Source organism: Stigmatopora argus, chromosome 14 (assembly GCF_051989625.1).
Source record: "Stigmatopora argus isolate UIUO_Sarg chromosome 14, RoL_Sarg_1.0, whole genome shotgun sequence".
Lineage (NCBI taxonomy): Eukaryota > Metazoa > Chordata > Actinopteri > Syngnathiformes > Syngnathidae > Stigmatopora > Stigmatopora argus.
The window spans coordinates 11,093,595-11,118,369 of NC_135400.1; the positions used below are offsets into that span (position 1 = coordinate 11,093,595).

The following is a 24,775-nucleotide window of genomic DNA, read 5'->3' on the forward strand; positions in this document are numbered from 1 at the left end:
TAGTGTCCTACAAGTGCAATCAGTGGATCGGCGTCAGGTGCTTCTTGCAGCCCAACCCCCGTTGCTTCAACTGAGTCCGACCGAGTCTGTGCTGGATGTTTCGAAAAAAAAATGCTGGCCCAACCCACAGCGGCCCTCGAGGAGCCCTGTTGCAGACTCTCCAAGCCAGTCCAAGTCTTTTTCTGGACCTATTGTAAACGTTGGCCATCAAAATGCAGATTTTTGACCATTTTGACTCATTTAAGAGCACCTTTGTTGAATATTTCACCCATTTCATTATATGCAGCGGTGTATGATGACACTAAAGGCTTTTCATTTGATTTAAAGGCATAGCATCCCATAAAACTAAGCTTTCATTTCAAACTATTCCACAAAATGTAGGTTTTCATAAAGAGCAAAGCTTTCCACAATACTAGTGTCCTACAAGTGCAATCAGTGGATCGGCATCAGGTGCTTCTTGCAGCCCAACCCCCGTTGCTTCAACTGAGTCCGACCGAGTCTGTGCTGGATGTTTCGGAAAAAAAAATGCTGGCCCAACCCACAGCCGCCCTCGAGGACCCCTGTTGCAGACTCTCCAAGCCAGTCCAAGTCTTTTTCTGGACCTATTGTAAATGTTGGCCATCAAAATGCAGACTTTTGACCATTTTGACTCATTTAAGAGCACCTTTGTTGAATGATATTTTACCCATTTCATTATATGCAGCGGTGTATGATGACACTAAAGGCTTTTCATTTGATTTAAAGGCATAGCATCCCATAAAACTAAGCTTTCATTTCAAACTATTCCACAAAATCTAGGTTTTCATAAAGAGCAAAGCTTTCCACAATACTAGTGTCCTACAAGTGCAATCAGTGGATCGGCGTCAGGTGCTTCTTGCAGCCCAACCCCCGTTGCTTCTACAAACCCTTTGCCCACCCCCCAGCTAATTGGTGACAGCGAGGAGGTGATCGTTACGATCCGTCCCAAAAAATGGCAAATTAAAAAGCACTATGTAAACGCTAAACGATTATCCCCCGACTTAAACCCAGCCGGGAAGAAAAATATCATGGAACATTTCAGGATGAATACTTTTAGAGTGACCTCTTCCAAAAAAAAAAAACAATCGCCTCCGCCAAGGACCTTTTTCAATTTAACTTTACGTGACAGATCTCCAATCCATACATATTGCGGACATACGGTTAAATAAATGGTCAGGGAAAAATGTATGATGACGCAGAAATTATTTTTTTTGCCTTGACGGAGACACTGGCGGCGATTGTTAAACAACTTTAAAAATGTTTCAAGGGAAAAAAAGCCTTACTATACAGTGTGCTTGTTTTCTGGGAGTTTCCACTGTTTGTAAATCCATCTGGCAGTTTTAGCCAGCGGCGATGACAGATTTTAGCTCCTGGATGCCACAAATTAGTCATAATGGTTGGACTCTAGTCATTTTCTCTTCCTAAAAATCCAAAAGTTAATATGTATTTGACTATTTGACTGCGGTTTCAAAGTAAACCATCACACACACACACACATACACACACACACGCGCGCACAGACGCGCGCACAGACCCGCGCACACAGACGCGCGTGCGCACAGACACACGCGCGCACAGACACACGCGCGCACAGACACAGACACGCGCACAGACACAGATACGCGTGTAATGGTTTACTTTGAAACCACAGTCAAATAGTCAAGTACATATTGACTTTTGGCTTTTAAGGACGAGAATATATATATATATATATATGGGTTCAATAAAACTGAATACAGCTGTTTCAAATTAAACCATTACATATATATATATATATATATATATATATATATATATATATATATATATATATATATATATATATATATATATAATGGTTTATACTGTATTCAGTTTTATTGATTTGAGAATACACATCTCTTTGGTAGCTATACAAAATAGCTCTGGTCCATCTTATGGTGCCGATATAATTCCGTTTTTCAAAATAAATCATTCATTGATTCAATAGTTTTCCGCACCGCTTTACTTCGCAGGGGTTGCAGGGATGCTGGAGCCTATCACGGCCAACTATGGCTTGCCAGCCAATCACAGGGCACTGAGACGAAAACACGCTGATTAACTTCAAATGACTTCAGGTGGTGGGGCTAGGCACACTGTATCTCAGACCTATTGCACGCCAGTCAGGTATAACAATAATTATAACATTTATTTTAATGTCTTACGAGTTAGTTGCTTGTTATAATGAACAAGTGTGCGTTTATTTTGATGTCTTACGAGTTACTTACTTGTTATAGTGAACAAGTGTGCCTTTAGTTTGAGCTGAAGATCGCCATGGTGAGCTCCGCTAAGCAAGCATGGGTTAAGGTTAAACCTCAAGCTTAAATTTTAATTTTATTTTGCTAAATTATGTATTGGGCAAGTATTCATAAGAACCGAGCGGTGTTCTTAACGCGGTGGTTATTGTTACGGGATTCCAACTGTCTTTTTTTGTGTGGAAATATCATGCTAATGAGCGATTAGCACGAGGCTAGCGCTAGCCGCGAATGGCTAATCGCTACGCTAGCAGGGAGTCCACGTAGTGCTTCTAACTGTACTTTATTGTGGATGCTAAATGAGCGTTAGTTAAGCTAATGTTCATACTCCTATGATTTTGTTTGTAAAAATACACTTATTTGTCGGTGCGAATGGGCTCAAAGTTTTGGTTAATGATGTTAAATGCAAATGTGATTGATTGACACACATTGTATGGCATGCACTTGTTGTAGTGTATGTACACGATGGAATGAAGGCTATAAATGTTTGTTTAGAAAGCAGACTAAACTCTGTCCCTGTGTGGCTTTTTTAAGTTGACGGACATCTTCCTGGACAGCGGCTTGAGTTCTAAAAGGCCTGGGGCCACCTGGTCTGACTGCACCAAGCAGGCTCAGTACCTCCGGGACACTAAAGTGAAGTTCAACCTGGACGGCATGGATGGACGGACGGACGGCATGGACGGACGGCATGGACGGACGGACGGCATGGACGGACGGCATGGACGGACGGCAGGGACGGACGGCATGGATGGACGGCACAGACGGACGGACGGCGGATTTATGGATACTTCTTCACAGTGGAGTTTTGGACACTTTTTTTACCCATGGATTTATGGACACTTCTCCCCAGCGGAGTTTTGGACACTTTTCTCCCCAGTGGAGTTTTGGACACTTTTTGGACACTTTTCTCCCCAGTGGAGTTTTGGACACTTTTTTACCCGTGGACGTTTGGACACTTTTTTACCCGTGGACTTTTGGACACTTTTTTTACCGGTGGACTTTTGGACACTTTTTTTTACCGGTGCAGGTAAGTATTTTGGTCTTTTGAGTTTTGATTTGTGGACACTTTTCTCCCTAGTGGAGTTTTGGACACTTTTTCTCCCCAGTGGAGTTTTGGACACTTTTTGGACACTTTTTCTCCCCAGTGGAGTTTTGGACACTTTTTTTCTCCCCAGTGGAGTTTTGGACACTTTTTTTCTCCCCAGTGGAGTTTTGGACACTTTTTTTCTCCCCAGTGGAGTTTTGGACACTTTTTTTCTCCCCAGTGGAGTTTTGGACACTTTTTTTCTCCCCAGTGGAGTTTTGGACACTTTTTTTCTCCCCAGTGGAGTTTTGGACACTTTTTTTCTCCCCAGTGGAGTTTTGGACACTTTTTTTCTCCCCAGTGGAGTTTTGGACACTTTTTTTCTCCCCAGTGGAGTTTTGGACACTTTTTTTCTCCCCAGTGGAGTTTTGGACACTTTTTTTCTCCCCAGTGGAGTTTTGGACACTTTTTTTCTCCCCAGTGGAGTTTTGGACACTTTTTTTCTCCCCAGTGGAGTTTTGGACACTTTTTTTCTCCCCAGTGGAGTTTTGGACACTTTTTTTCTCCCCAGTGGAGTTTTGGACACTTTTTTTCTCCCCAGTGGAGTTTTGGACACTTTTTTTCTCCCCAGTGGAGTTTTGGACACTTTTTTTCTCCCCAGTGGAGTTTTGGACACTTTTTCTCCCCAGTGGAGTTTTGGACACTTTTTTTACCCGTGGATTTATGGACACTTTTTTACCGGTGGACTTTTGGACACTTTTTTACCGGTGCAGGTAAGTATTTTGGTCTTTGAGTTTTGATTTGTGGACACTTTTCTCCCTAGTGGAGTTTTGGACACTTTTCTCCCCAGTGGAGTTTTGGACACTTTTTGGACACTTTTCTCCCCAGTGGAGTTTTGGACACTTTTTGGACACTTTTCTCCCCAGTGGAGTTTTGGACACTTTTTGGACACTTTTCTCCCTAGTGGAGTTTTGGACACTTTTCTCCCCAGTGGAGTTTTGGACACTTTTTTACCCGTGGAGTTTTGGACACTTTTTTACCCGTGGACTTTTGGACACTTTTTTACCCGTGGATTTATGGACACTTTTTTACCCGTGGATTTATGGACACTTTTTTACCGGTGGACTTTTGGACACTTTTTTACCGGTGCAGGTAAGTATTTTGGTCTTTTGAGTTTTGATTTGTGGACACTTTTCTCCCTAGTGGAGTTTTGGACACTTTTTGGACACTTCTCCCCAGTGGAGTTTTGGACACTTTTTGGACACTTTTCTCCCCAGTGGAGTTTTGGACACTTTTTGGACACTTCTCCCCAGTGGAGTTTTGGACACTTTTTGGACACTTTTCTCCCCAGTGGAGTTTTGGACACTTTTTGGACACTTTTCTCCCCAGTGGAGTTTTGGACACTTTTTGGACACTTTTCTCCCCAGTGGAGTTTTGGACACTTTTTGGACACTTTTCTCCCAGGTGGATTTTTGGACACTTTTTGGACACTTTTCTCCCCAGTGGAGTTTTGGACACTTTTTGGACACTTTTCTCCCCAGTGGAGTTTTGGACACTTTTCTCCCCAGTGGAGTTTTGGACACTTTTTTACCCGTGGAGTTTTGGACACTTTTTTACCCGTGGACTTTTGGACACTTTTTTACCCGTGGATTTATGGACACTTTTTTACCCGTGGATTTATGGACACTTTTTTACCGGTGGACTTTTGGACACTTTTTTTACCGGTGCAGGTAAGTATTTTGGTCTTTTGAGTTTTGATTTGTGGACACTTTTCTCCCTAGTGGAGTTTTGGACACTTTTTGGACACTTCTCCCCAGTGGAGTTTTGGACACTTTTTGGACACTTTTCTCCCCAGTGGAGTTTTGGACACTTTTTGGACACTTTTCTCCCCAGTGGAGTTTTGGACACTTTTTGGACACTTTTCTCCCCAGTGGAGTTTTGGACACTTTTTGGACACTTTTCTCCCCAGTGGAGTTTTGGACACTTTTTGGACACTTTTCTCCCCAGTGGAGTTTTGGACACTTTTTGGACACTTTTCTCCCCAGTGGAGTTTTGGACACTTTTTGGACACTTTTCTCCCCAGTGGAGTTTTGGACACTTTTTGGACACTTTTCTCCCCAGTGGAGTTTTGGACACTTTTTGGACACTTTTCTCCCCAGTGGAGTTTTGGACACTTTTTGGACACTTTTCTCCCCAGTGGAGTTTTGGACACTTTTTGGACACTTTTCTCCCCAGTGGAGTTTTGGACACTTTTTGGACACTTTTCTCCCCAGTGGAGTTTTGGACACTTTTTGGACACTTTTCTCCCCAGTGGAGTTTTGGACACTTTTTTGGACACTTTTTTACCCATGGATTTATGGACACTTTTTTACTGGTGGACTTTTGGACACTTTTTTACCGGTGCAGGTAAGTATTTTGGTCTTTTGAGTTTTGATTTGTGGATACTTTTCTCCCTAGTGGAGTTTTGGACACTTTTTGGACACTTTTCTCCCCAGTGGAGTTTTGGACACTTTTTGGACACTTTTCTCCCCAGTGGAGTTTTGGACACTTTTCTCGCCAGTGGAGTTTTGGACACTTTTTGGACACTTTTCTCCCCAGTGGAGTTTTGGACACTTTTTGGACACTTTTCTCCCCAGTGGAGTTTTGGACACTTTTCTCCCTAGTGGAGTTTTGGACACTTTTTTTTACCCGTGGATTTATGGACACTTTTCTCCCCAGTGGAGGTTTGGACGCTTTTCTCCCTAGTGGAGTTTTGGACACTTTTCTCCCCTGCTGAGTTTTGGGGACGGACGGCAGGGACGGACGGCAGGGACGGACGGCAGGGACGGACGGCAGGGACGGACGGCAGGGATGGACGGACGGACGGCACGGACGGACGGCACGGACGGCACGGACGGACGGACGGCACGGACGGCACGGACGGACGGACGGCACGGACGGACGGCACGGACGGCACGGACGGACAGAGGGATCAAGGTGAGTGCAAAATTCAGCACACCTTGCTAAAAAAATGTAATTAATTTATTGGAAAAATTTCAAAGACTTGAACCTTTTTTTCCCCCGTGGACTTTTGGGCATGAACGGACGGCAAAGATGGACGGCAAAGATGGACGGCAAGGATGGACGGCAAGGACGGACGGCAGGGACAGACGGAGGGATCAAGGTGAGTGCAAAATTCAGCACACCTTGCTAAAAAAATGTAATTTATTGGAAAAATTTCAAAGACTTGAACCTTTTTTTCCCCCGTGGACTTTTGGGCATGAACGGACGGCAAAGATGGACGGCAAGGACGGACGGCAGGGACGGACGGACGGCAGGGACGGACGGACGGCAGGGACGGACGGCAGGGACGGACGGCAGGGACGGACGGCAGGGACAGACGGAGGGATCAAGGTGAGTGCAAAATTCAACACACTTTGCCAAAAAAAAAATATTGGAAAATGTTCAAAGACTTGAACTTTTTTTCTACTCTGCGGACTTTTGGGCATGGACGGACGGCAGGGACGGACGGCAGGGACAGACAGAGGGATCAAGGTGAGTGCAAAATTCAGCACACTTTGCAAAAAAAAATTCCTTAAATTATTGGAAATTTCCAAAAGCTATAACTTTCCCCCCCCCCCCCCCCCCTGCGGACTTTTGGGCGTGGACGGACGGCACGGACTGATGGACGACAGGGACAGAGACAACTGCGGTGAGTCGGCCACGCCCGCCGGCCCGTGCCGTCGTCCAATCGCAAGCCGAGCCCATTCCACCCGTGTTTGCTCTCTTTCAGCGTGCTTCACGGGTACGTGTAAACTAGGAGTCTTGAGGCCCTGTCGTTGGTGTTAGTGACTGGCGGCCATCTTACGACAGACACTCTGAATTGGCTCAATTCTTCAAACGTTTTGGTTGGAAGGAGGTAAGTGATCCAAGATGGCGGCGCGGGTGGATGCAGCTGGCTCTTGCTCTCCAGTTTGGTGTTTTGTTTCCTCAGTCTTGTCGTTGTTTGCTAACATCTGCCAGGCAAACCTTTTCTACAGTCGCCAGGATTTGGTTGCTCTCGGGAGGAGATGCCATAAATCCATCAGAGCAGATTGCCAACGAACCTGCCGCATGTCCCCGAGGACATCTCGAGACGACCAATTTCGTCATACGCTGCTGTGTATGATGACAATTAGGCTTTTGATGATTCGATGATGATGATCAAGCCCATGTCTGAACAGTTAGCAATCCCTCATTTTCTGTTGCTTTGGGGATATTTTTGCGCCACTTCCTCTTGATTTTGAGGGAATTGATCGCATCACTCACATTACAAAAAAGATAGGGTTGTTGGAAAAAATATTATAGAAAATAATTCAAATTCACAAGATGGGGAAGACGTGCTGGCGGCTGTCATGGAGTTCCGTGCGCATCGGTCGCGCCATGCAGGCAAGCCCCGCCCCCCCAGGGATGGAATTTGTCCGTCCGTCCGCTTAATCGGGTCTTTGCTTTCAGCTGGACGAGAGCGGGAAGTCGGTCTTCACCGTTCTGTGGGGGGACGTGGCCGCTGAATTGAGGAAGGTGAAGAACTGCGTCATCTGTTACGGTGGGTAGCCACAAGAGATTTGGCCGGCTTTTGGTCGGGGGAAAAAAGGCTTTTATCTGTCCATCGTTAGGCTTTTTTTTCCCCTAAAAAATGACAATGTATACATAGTCATTTTTTGGGAAAAAAGGCTTACAATAGATGGTCGTTTTTTTTTTTTTTTTTTTTTAAAGCCTTATACATTGTTTTTGTTTTAAAGCCTTACAAAAAAGCCTTAAAAATGACCATGTATAGTAAAGCTTTATTCTTAAAAAAATATATAGTATATATAGTAAGGCTTTTTTTTCTAAAAAATAACATAATATAGTAAGGCTTTTAAAAAAAAAAACGACATAGTATAGTAAGGCTTTTTTTTTCTTAAAAAAACGACAAAGTATGGTAAGGCTTTTTTCTTAAAAAACGACACAGTATAGTAAGGCTTTTTTTCCTAAAAAAGGACATAGCATAGTAAGGCGGTTTCCCCCTAAAAACGACATAGTATAGTAAGGCTTTTTTCTTTAAAAAAATTACATAGTATATAGTAAGGCTTTTTTTCTTAAGAAAAAACGACAGTATAGTAAGGCTTTTTTTTTTAAATTAAAAAACGACATATTTTAGTAAGGCTTTAAAAAAAGACAGATAGTAAGGCTTTTTTTAAAATTAAAAAACGACAGATAGTAAGGCTTTTTAAAATTAAAAAACGACAGATACTAAGGCTTTTTAAATTAAAAAATGACAGATAGTAAGGCTTTTTTTAATTAAAAAATGACATAGTATAGTAAGGCTTTTTTCTTTTAAAAACGACATAGTATAGTAAGGCTTTTTTCTTTTAAAAACGACATAGTATAGTAAGGCTTTTTTTCTTAAAAAACAACATAGTATAGTAAGGCTTTTTTATTTAAAAAACGACAGTATAGTCAAGCTTTTTCTTAAAAAACGACATAGTATAGTAAGGCTTTTTTCCTAAAAAAGGACATAGCATAGTAAGGCGTTTTCCCCCTAAAAATGACATAGTATAGTAAGGCTTTTTTCTTTAAAAAAATGACATAGTATATTGTAAGGCTTTTTTTCTTAAGAAAAAACGACAGTATAGTAAGGCTTTTTTTAAAATTAAAAAACGACATATTTTAGTAAGGCTTTAAAAAAAGACAGATAGTAAGGCTTTTTTTAAAATTAAAAAACGACAGATAGTAAGGCTTTTTTAAATTAAAAAACGACAGATACTAAGGCTTTTTAAATTAAAAAATGACAGATAGTAAGGCTTTTTTAAATTAAAAAACGACATAGTATAGTAAGGCTTTTTTCTTTTAAAAACGACACAGTATAGTAAGGCTTTTTTTCTTAAAAACAACATAGTATAGTAAGGCTTTTTTATTTAAAAAACGACAGTATAGTCAAGCTTTTTCTTAAAAAACGACATAGTATAGTAAGGCTTTTTTCTTAAAAAAAACAACATAATATAGTAAGGCTATTTTCTTAAAAAACGACATAGTATAGTAAGGCTTTTTTTCTTAAAAAAACGACATAGTATAGTAAGGCTTTTTTTCTTAAAAAACGACATAGTATAGTAAGGCTTTTTTAATTAAAAAAACGACATAGTATAGTAAGGCTTTTTTTCCTTAAAAAACGACAGTATAGTAAGGCTTTTTTTCCTAAAAACGACATACCGTAATTACTCGAATATAACGCGCACTCGAAAATAACACGCAGGTAATTTTGGGCCAAAAAAATCTGGAAAAACGCAGTACTCGAATATAGTGCGCACCTAAAATTTCCCGCTGACGAAAATCAGAAATCTTACCTTTTTTTCTTCGTTTCACGATTGTTTTGTTCAAAACCGGATAGAGAAATCTTCAGGTACGAGCGTGTCGAGTGTCGTCCAGTTGGTGGAGTTATGCGTTTGAATTTTAGGGCAATAGATGATACACAGAGTGGACAAACATATCATGTAGACATGTTATGTTGCAATACCTTTTAGACTTCCTTGAACATTGACTACATTTCAATTGACAATACCATGTTTTAATTCAAATATCTATTGTCATTCTCAAACAAGAAAAGGAACATACAAATTGAATAAATAAATGATTTGAAGATATGCACAATGGAAAAGACTATCACATGTAACAAGGGAATGTACTGCCCCCCGCTGGACATATTTCTAAATACAAGTACGTACTACACTACAATGTAGTATTCTACTTTCCAGCTTATTAATGCAGGATTGTGATGTTTGTGAGGCTTGACGATCTTTAATATGCGTGTATTTTGAATTCAAAGTTGGAAATTGCACAATGTCCGTGCGTCAAAGTGAGTTTGACAATGCTTTTTTCGATCGAAAATTTGTAATTTATTTTAGTTATTGATTATAACACGCACCCCCAACTATTGGAATTAATTATATAGCAGAAATATGCGTGTTATATTCGAGTAATTACGGTAGTATAGTAAGGCTTTTTTTCCTTAAAAAACGACAGTATAGTAAGGCTTTTTTTCCTAAAAACGACATAGTATAGTAAGGCTTTTTTATTTAAAAAAAACGACATAGTATAGTAAGGCTTTTTTCCCTAAAAAAACGACATAGTATAGTAAGGCTATTTTTCCCTAAAAAACGACATAGTATAGTAAGGCTTTTTTCTTAAAAAAACGACATAGTATAGTAAGGCTTTTTTTCTTAAAAAAACGACATAGTATACTAAGGCTTTTTTCCCTAAAAAAAACGACATAGTATAGTAAGGCTTTTTTCCCTAAAAAAAACGACATAGTATAGTAAGGCTTTTAAAAAAAATGACCATGTATAGTAAGCCTCATCTCATTTTCTGAACTGCTTTATCCTCATTAGGGTAGCGGGGGATGCTGGAGCCAATCCCATTTGTCTCCAGGCCAGAGGCGGGGGACATCCTGAATCGGTGGCCAGACGATCTTAGGGTACAAGGAGACGGACAACCACGCACTGTATAGTAAGTCTTTTTTCCTTAAAAACGACATGGTATAGTAAGGCTTTTTTCCCTAAAAAACGACATAGTATAGTAAGGCTTTTTTTCCTAAAAAACGACATAGAATAGTAAGGGTTTTTTTCTCAAAAAACGACATAGTATACAAAGGGTTTTTTCCCTAAAAAACGACATAGTATAGTAAGGCTTTTTTTTCTTAAAAAACGACATAGTATACAAAGGGTCTTTTCCCTAAAAAATGACATAGTATAGTAAGCCTTCAAAAAAAAAAAAAACAGCATAGTATTGTAAGGTTTTTTCCCTAAAAAACGACATAGTATAGTAAGGCTTTTTTTCCTAAAAAACGACATAGTATAGTAAGGCTTTTTTTCCTAAAAAACGACATAGTATAGTAAGGCTTTTTTCCCCAAAAAATGACATAGTATAGTTAGGCTATTTTCCCCCAAAAAACGACATAGTATAGTAAGGCTTTTTTTTCCTCTAAAAAAACGACATAGTATAGTAAGGCTTTTTTTTCCCCCCAAAAAACAACATAGTATAGTTAGGCTTTTTTTTCTTAAAAAACGACATAGTATAGTAAGGCTTTTTTTCTTAAAAAACGACATAGTATAGTAAGGCTTTTTTTCTTAAAAAACAACATTGTATAGTAAGTCTTATTTACTTAAAAAACGACAGTTTAGTAAGGCTTTTTTTCTTTAAAAAATGACAGAATAGTTAGGCTTTTTTAAAATTAAAAAACGACATATTATAGTAAGGCTTTTTTCTTGCAAAACGACATAGTATAGTAAGGCTTTTTTTCTTAAAAAACGACATAGTATAGTAAGGCTTTTTTCCCCTAAAAAACAACATAGTATAGTAAGGCTTTTTTTCTTAAAAAACGACATAGTATAGTAAGGCTATTTTTCCCCAAAAAAACGACATAGGATAGTAGGCTTTTTTTCTTAAAAAACAACATAGTATAGTTAGGCTTTTTTCCCTAAAAAACGACATAGTATAGTAAGGCTTTTTTTTTTCTTAAAAAACGACATAGTATAGTAAGGCTTTTTTCTTAAAAAATGACATAGTATAGTAAGGCTTTTTTTCTTAAAAAACGAAATAGTATATATAGTAAGGCTTTTTTTCTTAAAAAAACGACATAGTACAGTAAGGCTTTTTTCCCTAAAAAACGACATAATAATAATAATCGGACATAGGCCCTGTCGTCATTATCACAACACAAAAAGCCTACTTGTCATCATATAGTAAGCTTTTTTTTCTTAAAAAACGACATAATATAGTAAGGCTTTTCCCCCTAAAAAACGACATAGTATAGTAAGGCTTTTTTCCTAAAAAAGGACATAGCATAGTAAGGCGTTTTCCCCCTAAAAATGACATAGTATAGTAAGGCTTTTTTCTTTAAAAAAATGACATAGTATATAGTAAGGCTTTTTTTCTTAAGAAAAAACAACAGTATATAAGGCTTTTTTTTAAAATTAAAAAACGACATATTTTAGTAAGGCTTTAAAAAAAGACAGATAGTAAGGCTTTTTTTTTAAATTAAAAAACGACAGATAGTAAGGCTTTTTTAAATTAAAAAACGACACAGTATAGTAAGGTTTTCTTAAAAAACGACATAGTATAGTAAGGCTTTTTTCTTAAAAAAACGACATAGTATAGTAAGGCTATTTTTCCCTAAAAAAACGACATAGTATAGTAAGGCTATTTTTCCCTAAAAAACGACATAGTATAGTAAGGCTATTTTTCCCTAAAAAACGACATAGTATAGTAAGGCTTTTTTCTTAAAAAAACGACATAGTACAGTAAGGCTATTTTTCCCTAAAAAACGACATAGTATAGTAAGGCTTTTTTCTTTAAAAAAATGACATAGTATAGTAAGGCTTTTTTTCTTAAAAAAACGACATAGTATAGTAAGGCTTTTTTCCCTAAAAAAAAACCGAAAGTATAGTAAGGCTTTTAAAAAAAATGACCATGTATAGTAAGCCTCATCTCATTTTCTGAACTGCTTTATCCTCATTAGGGTAGCGGGGGATGCTGGAGCCAATCCCATTTGTCTCCAGGCCAGAGGCGGGGGACATCCTGAATCGGTGGCCAGACGATCTTAGGGTACAAGGAGACGGACAACCACGCACTGTAAGTCTTTTTTCCTTAAAAACGACATGGTATAGTAAGGCTTTTTTTCCCTAAAAAACGACATAGTATAGTAAGGCTTTTTTTCCTAAAAAACGACATAGAATAGTAAGGGTTTTTTTCTCAAAAACGACATAGTATACAAAGGGTTTTTTCCCTAAAAAACGACATAGTATAGTAAGGCTTTTTTTTCTTAAAAAATGACATAGTATACAAAGGGTCTTTTCCCTAAAAAACGACATAGTAGAGGAAGCCTCCCCTCCCCCCCCCCCCCAAAAAAAAACAGCATAGTATTGTAAGGTTTTTTCCCTAAAAAACGACATAGTATAGTAAGGCTTTTTTTCCTAAAAAAACGACATAGTATAGTAAGGCTTTTTTTCCTAAAAAACGACATAGTATAGTAAGGCTTTTTTCCCCAAAAAATGACATAGTATAGTAAGGCTATTTTCCCCCAAAAAACGACATAGTATAGTAAGGCTTTTTTTTCCTCTAAAAAAACGACATAGTATAGTAAGGCTTTTTTTCCCCCCAAAAAAACAGCATAGTATAGTAAGGCTTTTTTCCCTAAAAAAACGACATAATATAGTAAGGCTTTTTTTCCAAAAAAAAACGACATGGCATAGTAAGGCTTTTTTCCCCTAAAAACGACATAGTATAGTAAGGTTTTTTCCCTAAAAATGACATAATATAGTAAGGCTTTTTTTTTTCTTAAAAAATGACATAGTATAGTAATGCTTTTTTCCCTAAAAAACAACATAGTATAGTAAGGCTTTTTTTCCTAAAAAAATGACATAGTATAGTAAGGCTTTTTTTCTTAAACGACATAGTATAGTAAGGCTTTTTTTCTTAAACGACATAGTATAGTAAGGCTTTTTTCCCCCTAAAAAACGACATAGTATAGTAAGGCTTTTTTCCCCAAAAAATGACATAGTATAGTAAGGGTATTTTCCCCCAAAAAACGACATAGTATAGTAAGGCTTTTTTTTCCCTAAAAAAACGACATAGTATAGTAAGGCTTTTTTTCCCTAAAAACGACATAGTATAGTAAGGTTTTTTCCCTAAAAATGACATGGTATAGTAAGGCTTTTTTTCTTAAAAAAAACGACATAGTATAGTAAGGCTTTTTTTCCTAAAAAAAACGACATAGTATAGTAAGGCTTTTTTACCTAAAAAAGGACATAGTATAGTAAGGCTTTTTTCCCCAAAAAATGACATAGTATAGTAAGGCTATTTTCCCCAAAAACGACATAGTATAGTAAGGCTTTTTTCCCTAAAAAAAATGACATAATATAGTAAGGCTTTTTTTCCTAAAAAAACGACATAGTATAGTAAGGCTTTTTTCCCTAAAAAAAAACCGAAAGTATAGTAAGGCTTTTAAAAAAAATGACCATGTATAGTAAGCCTCATCTCATTTTCTGAACTGCTTTATCCTCATTAGGGTAGCGGGGGATGCTGGAGCCAATCCCATTTGTCTCCAGGCCAGAGGCGGGGGACATCCTGAATCGGTGGCCAGACGATCTTAGGGTACAAGGAGACGGACAACCACGCACTGTATAGTAAGTCTTTTTTCCTTAAAAACGACATGGTATAGTAAGGCTTTTCCTAAAAAACGACATAGTATAGTAAGGCTTTTTTCCCCTAAAAAACGACATAGTATAGTAAGGCTTTTTTTCCTAAAAACCGACATAGTATAGTAAGGTTTTTTTTTCTCAAAAAATGACATAGTATACAAAGTTTTTTTTCCCTAAAAACAACATAGTATAGTAAGGCTTTTTTTCCTAAAAAACGACATGGTATAGTAAGCCTTTTTTTCCTAAAAAACGACATAGTATAGTAAGGCTTTTTTCCTTAAACGACATAGTATAGTAAGGCTTTTTCTTTAAAAAAAAATGACCATGTATAGTAAGGCTTTTTTTTTTAAATGACCATGTATAGTAAGTCTCATCTCATTTTCTGAACCGCTTTATCCTCATTAGGCTAGCGGGGGATGCTGGAGCCAATCCAAGCTGTCTCCAGGCCAGAGGCGGCGGACATTCTGAATCGGTGGCCAGCCGATCTTAGGGTACAAGGAGATGGACAACCACGCACACTGTATAGTAAGTCTTTTTTCCTTAAAAACAACATAGTATAGTAAGGCTTCTTTTCTTTAAAAAACGACATAGTATAGTAAGGCTTTTTTTCTTTAAAAAACGACATAGTATAGTAAGGCCTTTTTCTTAAAAAAAACGACATAGTATAGTAAGGCTTTTTTTCTTAAAAACGACAAAGTATAGTAAGGCTTTTTTTAAAAACGATATACTATAGTAAGGCTTTTTTTCTTAAAAAACGACATAGTATAGTAAGGCTTTTTCTTTAAAAAAAGACGGTATAGTAAGGCTTTTTTCTTTAAAAAATGATCTTTCTGACAGGATGGAGTAGTTTTGGGACCAGCTTGCGGATGAAGCGCCGCCCCGACCGGTCGCCTTTGTATTGACTCGGTAGGTGATGTCTTGCCTTGTTGCAGCGATCCTAGTGCGTGTGCATACCCACATCCCCTTACAAAATAGTTTTTCGAATGAAACATTTTTTTTTAATAAATCAAAGTCAAGGTCACATAATAGAACAAGAGATACTTTGCTGTCAACTTTTATTTTTATTTTTTCAGATGAGTGACAACGGCAAAAATGGATGACTTGTGGGATGGACAGTCTTCCAACGAAAAGGTTTCCCAAAGGAAAGCGAGAGCGAGGACACCTGAAGACAAAAAAAGTAAGTTTAAAAGAGACATTCATGTTGCTGTGCAGAAAATATTTCTTTTCTTTTGTTTTTCTTAGACTCACTTGCGGATGTTGATTTCACCAAGGGGCTGACGCAGGAGGAATTCCAGCTTTCTTTTAAAATGCCAGAATTGTCAAGAGTGTAAGACCTTTTGGCCCATTAAACGAGACTTGAGTACAGTCACACATTCTTAACCATTTTGTGACTTTTGTCTTGCAGGACTTTTACTAAAATAAACTTTCAACCTGCGACATAAGACTAATTACCTTTTACTAAAATAAACTTTCGAAAATTAAATATGACATTTAAACATTACATCAAAATTAGTTAAAAGAATTGGCCTAAAAAAACAATAGACAAGAAAACTTTTATTGGACAGGACCATGCTGAGTACGGAGGCGTCTTACACACTTAGCCAAAATCACTCCAGCGCCCTCTTACCGAAAAGACTTAGCCGGTCGAAGTTTAGTGGGTGTGTGGGTGGGCCCCTTGGCGCACACAGTAGAGTATGCGCCTACCACCGAGTGGAAGCTGGTTCGCGTCCCGCAGATGTACTCTTGGTGCCTCTCCCCGCCTTCGGCGGGGAGAGACACCTGCGACATAAGACAAATTACCTTTTACTAAAATAAACTTTCAAAAATTAAATTTGACATTTAAACATTACATCAAAATTAGTTAAAAGAATTGGCCTAAAAAAACAATAGACAAGAAAACTTTTATTGGACAGGACCATGCTGAGTACGGAGGCGTCTTACACACTTAGCCAAAATCACTCCAGCGCCCTCTTACCGAAAAGACTTAGCCGGTCGAAGTTTAGTGGGTGTGTGGGTGGGCCCCTTGGCGCACACAGTAGAGTATGCGCCTACCACCGAGTGGAAGCTGGTTCGCGTCCCGCAGACGTACTCTTGGTGCCTCTCCCCGCCTTCGGCGGGGAGAGACACCTGCGACATAAGACAAATTACCTTTTTCTAAAATAAACTTTCAAAAATTAAATTTTCCATTTAAACATTACATAAAAATTAGTTAAAAGAATTGGCCTAAAAAAAACAAGACACTGGCTATTAGCTAGGATTTCAAATAAGCCACCCAAACTTTTATTGGTTGGCATTCCCACCACAACCGCCGGCTGTCGAAGAACCGCATGGTGGCGTTGTTCTGCCAGTCGCCCTCGTCCACATCCACGTATGCCGAATGACGGGGACACACCTCAAACCCACGGCTGTCAGGGGTGAGGCAAGCAGGACTTGACTTGTCGATCGGTCGGTTGCACCCGTTCTTCTCCTCCCACTCCTCTTCCACGTTGTCCAATGCATCGGTCATGACACAAAGACAATTATTTCTCAACACTGCCTAAGATGACAACATTTTTGTCCTACGGTGCTAATATCTTTACGGTCGCGACACGGTTTTCTACCTGGCATGACGAAGGCGGTGGCGATGTGCATCTGTCCCAACTGCATGACCGTGTCAGCCTCCGCTCACTGGGGCGCCGGAGACTCCTGGATGCAGGCGCAATCCGTGGGGCGCCGGTACAAGTCTGTCAACAAACAAGGCAAGGCGTTAGGTAACTTGCGGGGAACATTTCCTCCATGCTGTAGCTTACATATGCCTTTCTATACTATGTCGTTTTTTTTAAGAAATAAAGCTTTACTATACATGGTCGTTTTTTTGAGAAAAAAGGCTTATTATTCTATGTCGTTTTTAATGAATACAGCTTTGTTATACATTGTGTCATGTTTTTTACGAAAAAAGCCTTACTATACTATGTCGTTTTTAGGGAAAAAAGCCTTACTATACTATGTCGTTTTTTAGGGGGAAAAAGCCTTACTATACTATGTCGTTTTTTAGGGAAAAAACCTTACTATACTATGCTGTTTTTTTTTTTTTTAGGAAAAAAAGGCTTACTATACCATGTCGTTTTTTAGGGAAAAAACCCTTTGGATACTATGTCGTATATTGAGAAAAAAAACCCTTACTATACTATGTCGTTTTTTTAAAGAAAAAAAGCCTTACTATACTATGTCGTTTTTTAAAGAAAAAAAGCCTTACTATACTATGATGTTTTTAAGGAAAAAAGACTTACTATACAGTGTGTGTGGTTGTCCATCTCCTTGTACCCTAAGATCGGCTGGCCACCGATTCAGGATGTCCCCCGCCTCTGGCGTGGAGACAAATGGGATTGGCTCAAGCATCCCCCGCTACCCTAATGAGGATAAAGCAGTTCAGAAAATGAGATGAGGCTTACTATACATGGTCATTTTTTTTAAAAGCCTTACTATACTATGTCGTTTTTTTAGGGAAAAAAGCCTTACTATACTATGTCGTTTTTTAAGAAGAAAAAAAACCTTACTGTATTGTCGTTTTTTAAGAAAAAAAGCCTTACTATACTATGTCGTTTTTTAAGAAAAAAAGCCTTACTATACTATGTCGTTTTTTTAGGGAAAAAAGCCTTACTATACTATGTCGTTTTTTAAGAAGAAAAAAAACCTTACTATATTATGTCGTTTTTTAAGAAAAAAAGCCTTACTATACTATGTCGTTTTTTAAGAAAAAAAGCCTTACTATACTATGTCGTTTTTTTAGGGAAAAAAGCCTTACTATACTATGTCGTTTTTTTAGGAAAAAAAAGCCTTACTATACTATGTTGTTTTTTAGGGAAAAAAGCATTACTATACTATGTCATTTTTTAAGAAAAAAAAAACCTTACTATATTATGTCATTTTTAGGGAAAAAACCTTACTATACTATGTCGTTTTTAGGGGAAAAAAGCCTTACTATACTATGTCGTTTTTTTTAGGAAAAAAAGCCTTACTATATTATGTCGTTTTTTTAGGGAAAAAAGCCTTACTATACTATGTCGTTTTTTAGGGAAAAAACCCTTTCTATACTGTCGTTTTTTTAGAAAAAAAAAGCCTTACTATACTATGTCGTTTTTTGGGGAAAATAGCCTTACTATACTATGTCGTTTTTTTAGGAAAAAAAGCCTGTCGTTTTTGAGGGAAAAAAGCCTTACTATACTATGTCGTTTTTTGGGGAAAATAGCCTTACTATACTATGTCATTTTTTGGGGAAAAAAGCCTTACTATACTATGTCATTTTTTTAGGAAAAAAAGCCTATGTCGTTTTTGAGGGAAAAAAGCCTTACTATACTATGTCGTTTTTTTAAGAAAAAAAGCCTTACTATACTATGTCGTTTTTTAGGGAAAAAACCTTACTATACTATGCTGTTTTTTTTTAGGAAAAAAAGGCTTACTATACCATGTCGTTTTTTAGGAAAAAAAGCCTTACTATACTATGTCGTTTTTAGGGAAAAAAACCTTTGTATACTATGTCGTTTTTTGAGAAAAAAAAACCTTACTATACTATGTCGGTTTTTAGGAAAAAAAGCCTTACTATACTATGTCGTTTTTTAGGGGAAAAAAGCCTTACTATACTATGTCGTTTTTTTAGGAAAAGCCTTACTATACCATGTCGTTTTTAAGGAAAAAAGACTTACTATACAGTGCGTGGTTGTCCGTCTCCTTGTACCCTAAGATCGTCTGGCCACCGATTCAGGATGTCCCCCGCCTCTGGCCTGGAGACAAATGGGATTGGCTCCAGCATCCCCCGCTACCCTAATGAGGATAAAGCAGTTCAGAAAATGAGATGAGGCTTACTATACATGGTCATTTTTTTTAAAAGCCTTACTATACTTTCGTTTTTTTTTTTTAGGGAAAAAAGCCTTACTATACTATGTCGTTTTTTTAGGAAAAAAAGCCTTACTATATTATGTCATTTTTTTAGGGAAAAAAGCCTTACTATACTATGTCGTTTTGGGGGAAAATAGCCTTACTATACTATGTCATTTTTTGGGGAAAAAAGCCTTACTATACTATGTCCTTTTTTAGGTAAAAAAGCCTTACTATACTATGTCGTTTTTTTAGGAAAAAAAGCCTTACTATACTATGTCGTTTTTTTAAGAAAAAAACCCTTACTATACCATGTCATTTTTAGGGAAAAAACCTTACTATACTATGTCGTTTTTAGGGAAAAAAAGCCTTACTATACTATGTCGTTTTTTTAGGAAAAAAAAAGCCTTACTATACTATGTCCTTTTTTTGGGGAAAATACCCTTACTATACTATGTCATTTTTGGGGGAAAAAAGCCTTACTATACTATGTCGTTTTTTAGGAAAAAAAGCCTTACTATACTATGTCGTTTTTTAAGAAAAAAAGCCTTACTATACTATGTCGTTTTTGGGGGAAAAAAGCCTTACTATACTATGTCGTTTTTTTAAGAAAAAAAGCCTTACTATACTATGTCGTTTTTTAGGGAAAAAACCTTACAATACTATGCTGTTTTTTTTGGGGGGGGGGAAAGGCTTACTATACTATGTCGTTTTTTAGGGAAAAGACCCTTTGTATACTATGTCGTTTTTTAAGAAAAAAAAAGCCTTACTATACTATGTCGTTTTTTAGGGAAAAAACCCTTTATATACTATGTCGTTTTTTGAGAAAAAAACCCTTACTATTCTATGTCGTTTTTTAGGAAAAAAAGCCTTACTATACTATGTCGTTTTTTTAGGGAAAAAAAGCCTTACTATACCATGTCGTTTTTAAGGAAAAAAAGACTTACTATACAGTGCGTGGTTGTCCGTCTCCTTGTACCCTAAGATCGTCTGGCCACCGATTCAGGATGTCCCCCGCCTCTGGCCTGGAGACAAATGGGATTGGCTCCAGCATCCCCCGCTACCCTAATGAGGATAAAGCAGTTCAGAAAATGAGATGAGGCTTACTATACATGGTCATTTTTTTTAAAAGCCTTACTATACTATGTCGTTTTTTTTAGGGAAAAAATCCTTACTATACTATGTCGTTTTTTTAAGAAAAAAAGCCTTACTATACTATGTCGTTTTTTAGGGAAAAATAGCCTTACTATACTATGTCGTTTTTTAAGAAAAAAAACATTACTATATTATGTCGTTTTTTTAGGGAAAAAGCCTTACTATACTATGTCGTTTTTTAGGAAAAAAGCCTTACTATACTGTGTCGTTTTTTAGGAAAAAAGCCTTACTATACTGTGTCGTTTTTTAGGAAAAAAGCCTTACTATACTATGTCGTTTTTTAGGAAAAAAAGCCTTACTATACTATGTCGTTTTAAAAAAAATAAAGCCTTACTATACTATGTCATTTTTTTTAGGGAAAAAAAAGCCTTACTACACTATGTCGTTTTTTAGGAAAAAAACCTTACTATACTATGTCGTTTTTTTAGAAAAAAAAAAGCCTTACTATACTATGTCGTTATTTAGGGAAAAAAGCCTTACTATATATACTATGTCGTTTTTTAGGAAAAAAGCTTTACTATACTATGTCGTTTTTTAGGAAAAAAAGCCTTAGTATACTATGTCGTTTTTTAGGAAAAAAAGCCTTACTATACTATGTCGTTTTTTAAGAAAAAAGCCTTACTATACTGTGTCGTTTTTTAAGAAAAAAAGCCTTACTATACTATGTCGTTTTTTAGGAAAAAAACCTTACTATACTATGTCGTTTTTTTAGAAAAAAAAAGCCTTACTATACTATGTCGTTATTTAGGGAAAAAAGCCTTACTATATATACTATGTCGTTTTTTAGGGGAAAAAAGCCTTACTATACTATGTCGTTTTTTAAGAAAAAAAAAACCTTACTATATTATGTCGTTTTTTAGGGAAAAAGCCTTACTATACTGTGTCGTTTTTTAGGAAAAAAAGCCTTACTATACTATGTCGTTTTTTAAGAAAAAAGCCTTACTATACTGTGTCGTTTTTTAAGAAAAAAGCCTTACTATACTATGTCGTTTTTAGGGAAAAAAGCCTTACTACACTATGTCGTTTTTTAGGGGAAAAAAGCCTTACTATACTATGTCGTTTTTTAAGAAAAAAAAAAAAACCTTACTATATTATGTCGTTTTTTTTAGGGAAAAAGCCTTACTATACTGTGTCGTTTTTTTAGGAAAAAAAGCCTTACTATACTATGTCGTTTTTTAGGAAAAAAAGCCTTACTATACTATGTCGTTTTTTAAGAAAAAAAGCCTAACTATACTATGTCATTTTTTTTAGGAAAAAAAGCCTTACTATACTGATTCGTTTTTTAAGGAAAAAAGCCTTACGATATACTATGTCGTTTTTTAATTTTAAAAAAAGCCTTACTATACTATGTCGTTTTTTAATTTTAAAAAAAGCCTTACTATACTATGTCGTTTTTAGGAAAAAAAAGCCTTACTATACTGTCGTTTTTTAAGGAAAAAAAGCCTTACTATACTATGTCATTTTTTTTAATTAAAAAAGCCTTACTATACTATGTCGTTTTTTAAGAAAAAAAGCCTTACTATACTATGTCGTTTTTTTAAGAAAAAAAGCCTTACTATACTATGTCGTTTTTTAAGAAAAAATAGCCTTACTATACTATGTTGTTTTTTTTAAGAAAAAAGGCTTACTATACTATGTCGTTTTTTAAGAAAAAGCTTGACTATACTGTCGTTTTTTAAATAAAAAAGCCTTACTATACTATGTTGTTTTTTAAGAAAAAAAGCCTTACTATACTATGTCGTTTTTAAAAGAAAAAAGCCTTACTATACTATGTCATTTTTTAATTAAAAAAAGCCTTACTATCTGTCATTTTTTAATTTAAAAAGCCTTAGTATCTGTCGTTTTTTAATTTTAAAAAGCCTTACTATCTGTCGTTTTTTAATTTAAAAAAAAGCCTTACTATCTGTCTTTTTTTAAAGCCTTACTAAAATATGTCGTTTTTTAATTTAAAAAAAAAAAGCCTTACTATACTGTCGTTTTTTCTTAAGAAAAAAAGCCTTACTATATACTATGTAATTTTTTTAAAGAAAAAAGCCTTACTATACTATGTCGTTTTTAGGGGGAAACCGCCTTACTATGCTATGTCCTTTTTTAGGAAAAAAAGCCTTACTATACTGTGTCGTTTTTTAAGAAAAAAGCCTTACCATACTTTGTCGTTTTTTTAAGAAAAAAAAAGCCTTACTATACTATGTCGTTTTTTTTTTTAAAAGCCTTACTATATTATGTTATTTTTTAGAAAAAAAAGCCTTACTATATATACTATATATTTTTTTAAGAATAAAGCTTTACTATACATGGTCATTTTTAAGGCTTTTTTGTAAGGCTTTAAAACAAAAACAATGTATAAGGCTTTAAAAAAAAACAAAAAAAAAACGACCATCTATTGTAAGCCTTTTTTCCCAAAAAATGACTATGTAAACATTGTCATTTTTTAGGGGAAAAAAAAGCCTAACGATGGACAGATAAAAGCCTTTTTTCCCCCGACCAAAAGCCGGCCAAATCTCTTGTGGCTACCCACCGTAACAGATGACGCAGTTCTTCACCTTCCTCAATTCAGCGGCCACGTCCCCCCACAGAACGGTGAAGACCGACTTCCCGCTCTCGTCCAGCTGAAAGCAAAGACCCGATTAAGCGGACGGACGGACAAATTCCATCCCTGGGGGGGCGGGGCTTGCCTGCATGGCGCGACCGATGCGCACGGAACTCCATGACAGCCGCCAGCACGTCTTCCCCATCTTGTGAATTTGAATTATTTTCTATAATATTTTTTCCAACAACCCTATCTTTTTTGTAATGTGAGTGATGCGATCAATTCCCTCAAAATCAAGAGGAAGTGGCGCAAAAATATCCCCAAAGCAACAGAAAATGAGGGATTGCTAACTGTTCAGACATGGGCTTGATCATCATCATCGAATCATCAAAAGCCTAATTGTCATCATACACAGCAGCGTATGACGAAATTGGTCGTCTCGAGATGTCCTCGGGGACATGCGGCAGGTTCGTTGGCAATCTGCTCTGATGGATTTATGGCATCTCCTCCCGAGAGCAACCAAATCCTGGCGACTGTAGAAAAGGTTTGCCTGGCAGATGTTAGCAAACAACGACAAGACTGAGGAAACAAAACACCAAACTGGAGAGCAAGAGCCAGCTGCATCCACCCGCGCCGCCATCTTGGATCACTTACCTCCTTCCAACCAAAACGTTTGAAGAATTGAGCCAATTCAGAGTGTCTGTCGTAAGATGGCCGCCAGTCACTAACACCAACGACAGGGCCTCAAGACTCCTAGTTTACACGTACCCGTGAAGCACGCTGAAAGAGAGCAAACACGGGTGGAATGGGCTCGGCTTGCGATTGGACGACGGCACGGGCCGGCGGGCGTGGCCGACTCACCGCAGTTGTCTCTGTCCCTGTCGTCCATCAGTCCGTGCCGTCCGTCCACGCCCAAAAGTCCGCAGGGGGGGGGGGGGGGGGGAAAGTTATAGCTTTTGGAAATTTCCAATAATTTAAGGAATTTTTTTTTGCAAAGTGTGCTGAATTTTGCACTCACCTTGATCCCTCTGTCTGTCCCTGCCGTCGGTCCCTGCCGTCCGTCCATGCCCAAAAGTCCGCAGAGTAGAAAAAAAGTTCAAGTCTTTGAACATTTTCCAATATTTTTTTTTTGGCAAAGTGTGTTGAATTTTGCACTCACCTTGATCCCTCCGTCTGTCCCTGCCGTCCGTCCCTGCCGTCCGTCCCTGCCGTCCGTCCGTCCCTGCCGTCCGTCCGTCCCTGCCGTCCGTCCGTCCCTGCCGTCCGTCCGTCCCTGCCGTCCGTCCGTCCCTGCCGTCCGTCCTTGCCGTCCATCTTTGCCGTCCGTTCATGCCCAAAAGTCCACGGGGGAAAAAAAGGTTCAAGTCTTTGAAATTTTTCCAATAAATTAATTACATTTTTTTAGCAAGGTGTGCTGAATTTTGCACTCACCTTGATCCCTCCGTCTGTCCCTGCCGTCCGTCCTTGCCGTCCATCCTTGCCGTCCATCTTTGCCGTCCATCTTTGCCGTCCGTTCATGCCCAAAAGTCCACGGGGGAAAAAAAGGTTCAAGTCTTTGAAATTTTTCCAATAAATTAATTACATTTTTTTAGCAAGGTGTGCTGAATTTTGCACTCACCTTGATCCCTCTGTCCGTCCGTGCCGTCCGTGCCGTCCGTGCCGTCCGTCCGTCCGTCCGTGCCGTCCGTCCGTCCGTGCCGTCCGTCCGTCCGTGCCGTCCGTCCGTCCG

At 37.8% G+C, this 24,775-nt stretch overlaps 2 protein-coding genes across 37 annotated transcripts; one reads left to right on the forward strand and one right to left on the reverse strand.

The window, feature by feature from the left end:
• The first annotated feature begins 1,890 nt into the window (after positions 1-1,890).
• Positions 1,891-17,355, forward strand: LOC144087890 (uncharacterized). 36 transcript variants are annotated; one of them, XM_077617974.1, is made up of 16 exons: positions 1,891-2,163; positions 2,826-6,291; positions 6,409-6,478; positions 6,592-6,708; positions 6,817-6,849; positions 6,990-7,006; positions 7,088-7,213; positions 7,289-7,722; positions 7,789-7,879; positions 10,698-10,815; positions 12,827-12,939; positions 14,375-14,492; positions 14,913-15,032; positions 15,345-15,413; positions 15,581-15,684; positions 15,750-17,355. In XM_077617974.1, the coding sequence occupies exon 2, from the start codon at positions 2,946-2,948 to the stop codon at positions 4,113-4,115; it is 1,170 nt and encodes a 389-aa protein (XP_077474100.1). In that variant the 5' UTR covers positions 1,891-2,163; positions 2,826-2,945; the 3' UTR covers positions 4,116-6,291; positions 6,409-6,478; positions 6,592-6,708; positions 6,817-6,849; positions 6,990-7,006; positions 7,088-7,213; positions 7,289-7,722; positions 7,789-7,879; positions 10,698-10,815; positions 12,827-12,939; positions 14,375-14,492; positions 14,913-15,032; positions 15,345-15,413; positions 15,581-15,684; positions 15,750-17,355. The 36 variants fall into 36 exon arrangements, with proteins under 36 accessions (XP_077474100.1, XP_077474101.1, XP_077474099.1 ...); XM_077617975.1 differs by having other exon boundaries at positions 7,318-7,722; XM_077618003.1 differs by having other exon boundaries at positions 1,897-2,163.
• On the reverse strand, positions 16,397-24,770 carry LOC144087896 (uncharacterized). Its single transcript, XM_077618011.1, has 12 exons — positions 24,665-24,770; positions 24,478-24,599; positions 24,206-24,387; positions 24,065-24,122; positions 23,908-23,924; positions 23,192-23,826; positions 23,035-23,125; positions 20,309-20,426; positions 19,190-19,307; positions 17,777-17,896; positions 17,108-17,230; positions 16,397-16,983 (listed from the first exon to the last, which is right to left on the reverse strand). Exons 2-6 carry the CDS (start codon positions 24,562-24,564, stop codon positions 23,805-23,807), a joined length of 366 nt encoding a protein of 121 aa, XP_077474137.1. The 5' UTR covers positions 24,565-24,599; positions 24,665-24,770; the 3' UTR covers positions 16,397-16,983; positions 17,108-17,230; positions 17,777-17,896; positions 19,190-19,307; positions 20,309-20,426; positions 23,035-23,125; positions 23,192-23,804.
• Positions 24,771-24,775: the final 5 nt, after the last annotated feature.

What these genes read in the sequence shown, in the direction of transcription:
- LOC144087890 (XM_077617973.1), top strand. Translation starts at nt 2,946, where the DNA reads ATGGATGGACGGACGGACGGCATGGACGGACGGCATGGACGGACGGAC.
- LOC144087896 (XM_077618011.1), bottom strand. Translation starts at nt 24,564, where the DNA reads ATGAACGGACGGCAAAGATGGACGGCAAAGATGGACGGCAAGGATGGA. An exon ending in GGACAGACGGAGGGATCAAG is followed by an intron (nt 24,388 to 24,477) that starts GTGAGTGCAAAA and finishes TTTCCCCCGTGG; the next exon opens with ACTTTTGGGCATGAACGGAC. An exon ending in GGACAGACGGAGGGATCAAG is followed by an intron (nt 24,123 to 24,205) that starts GTGAGTGCAAAA and finishes TCTACTCTGCGG; the next exon opens with ACTTTTGGGCATGGACGGAC.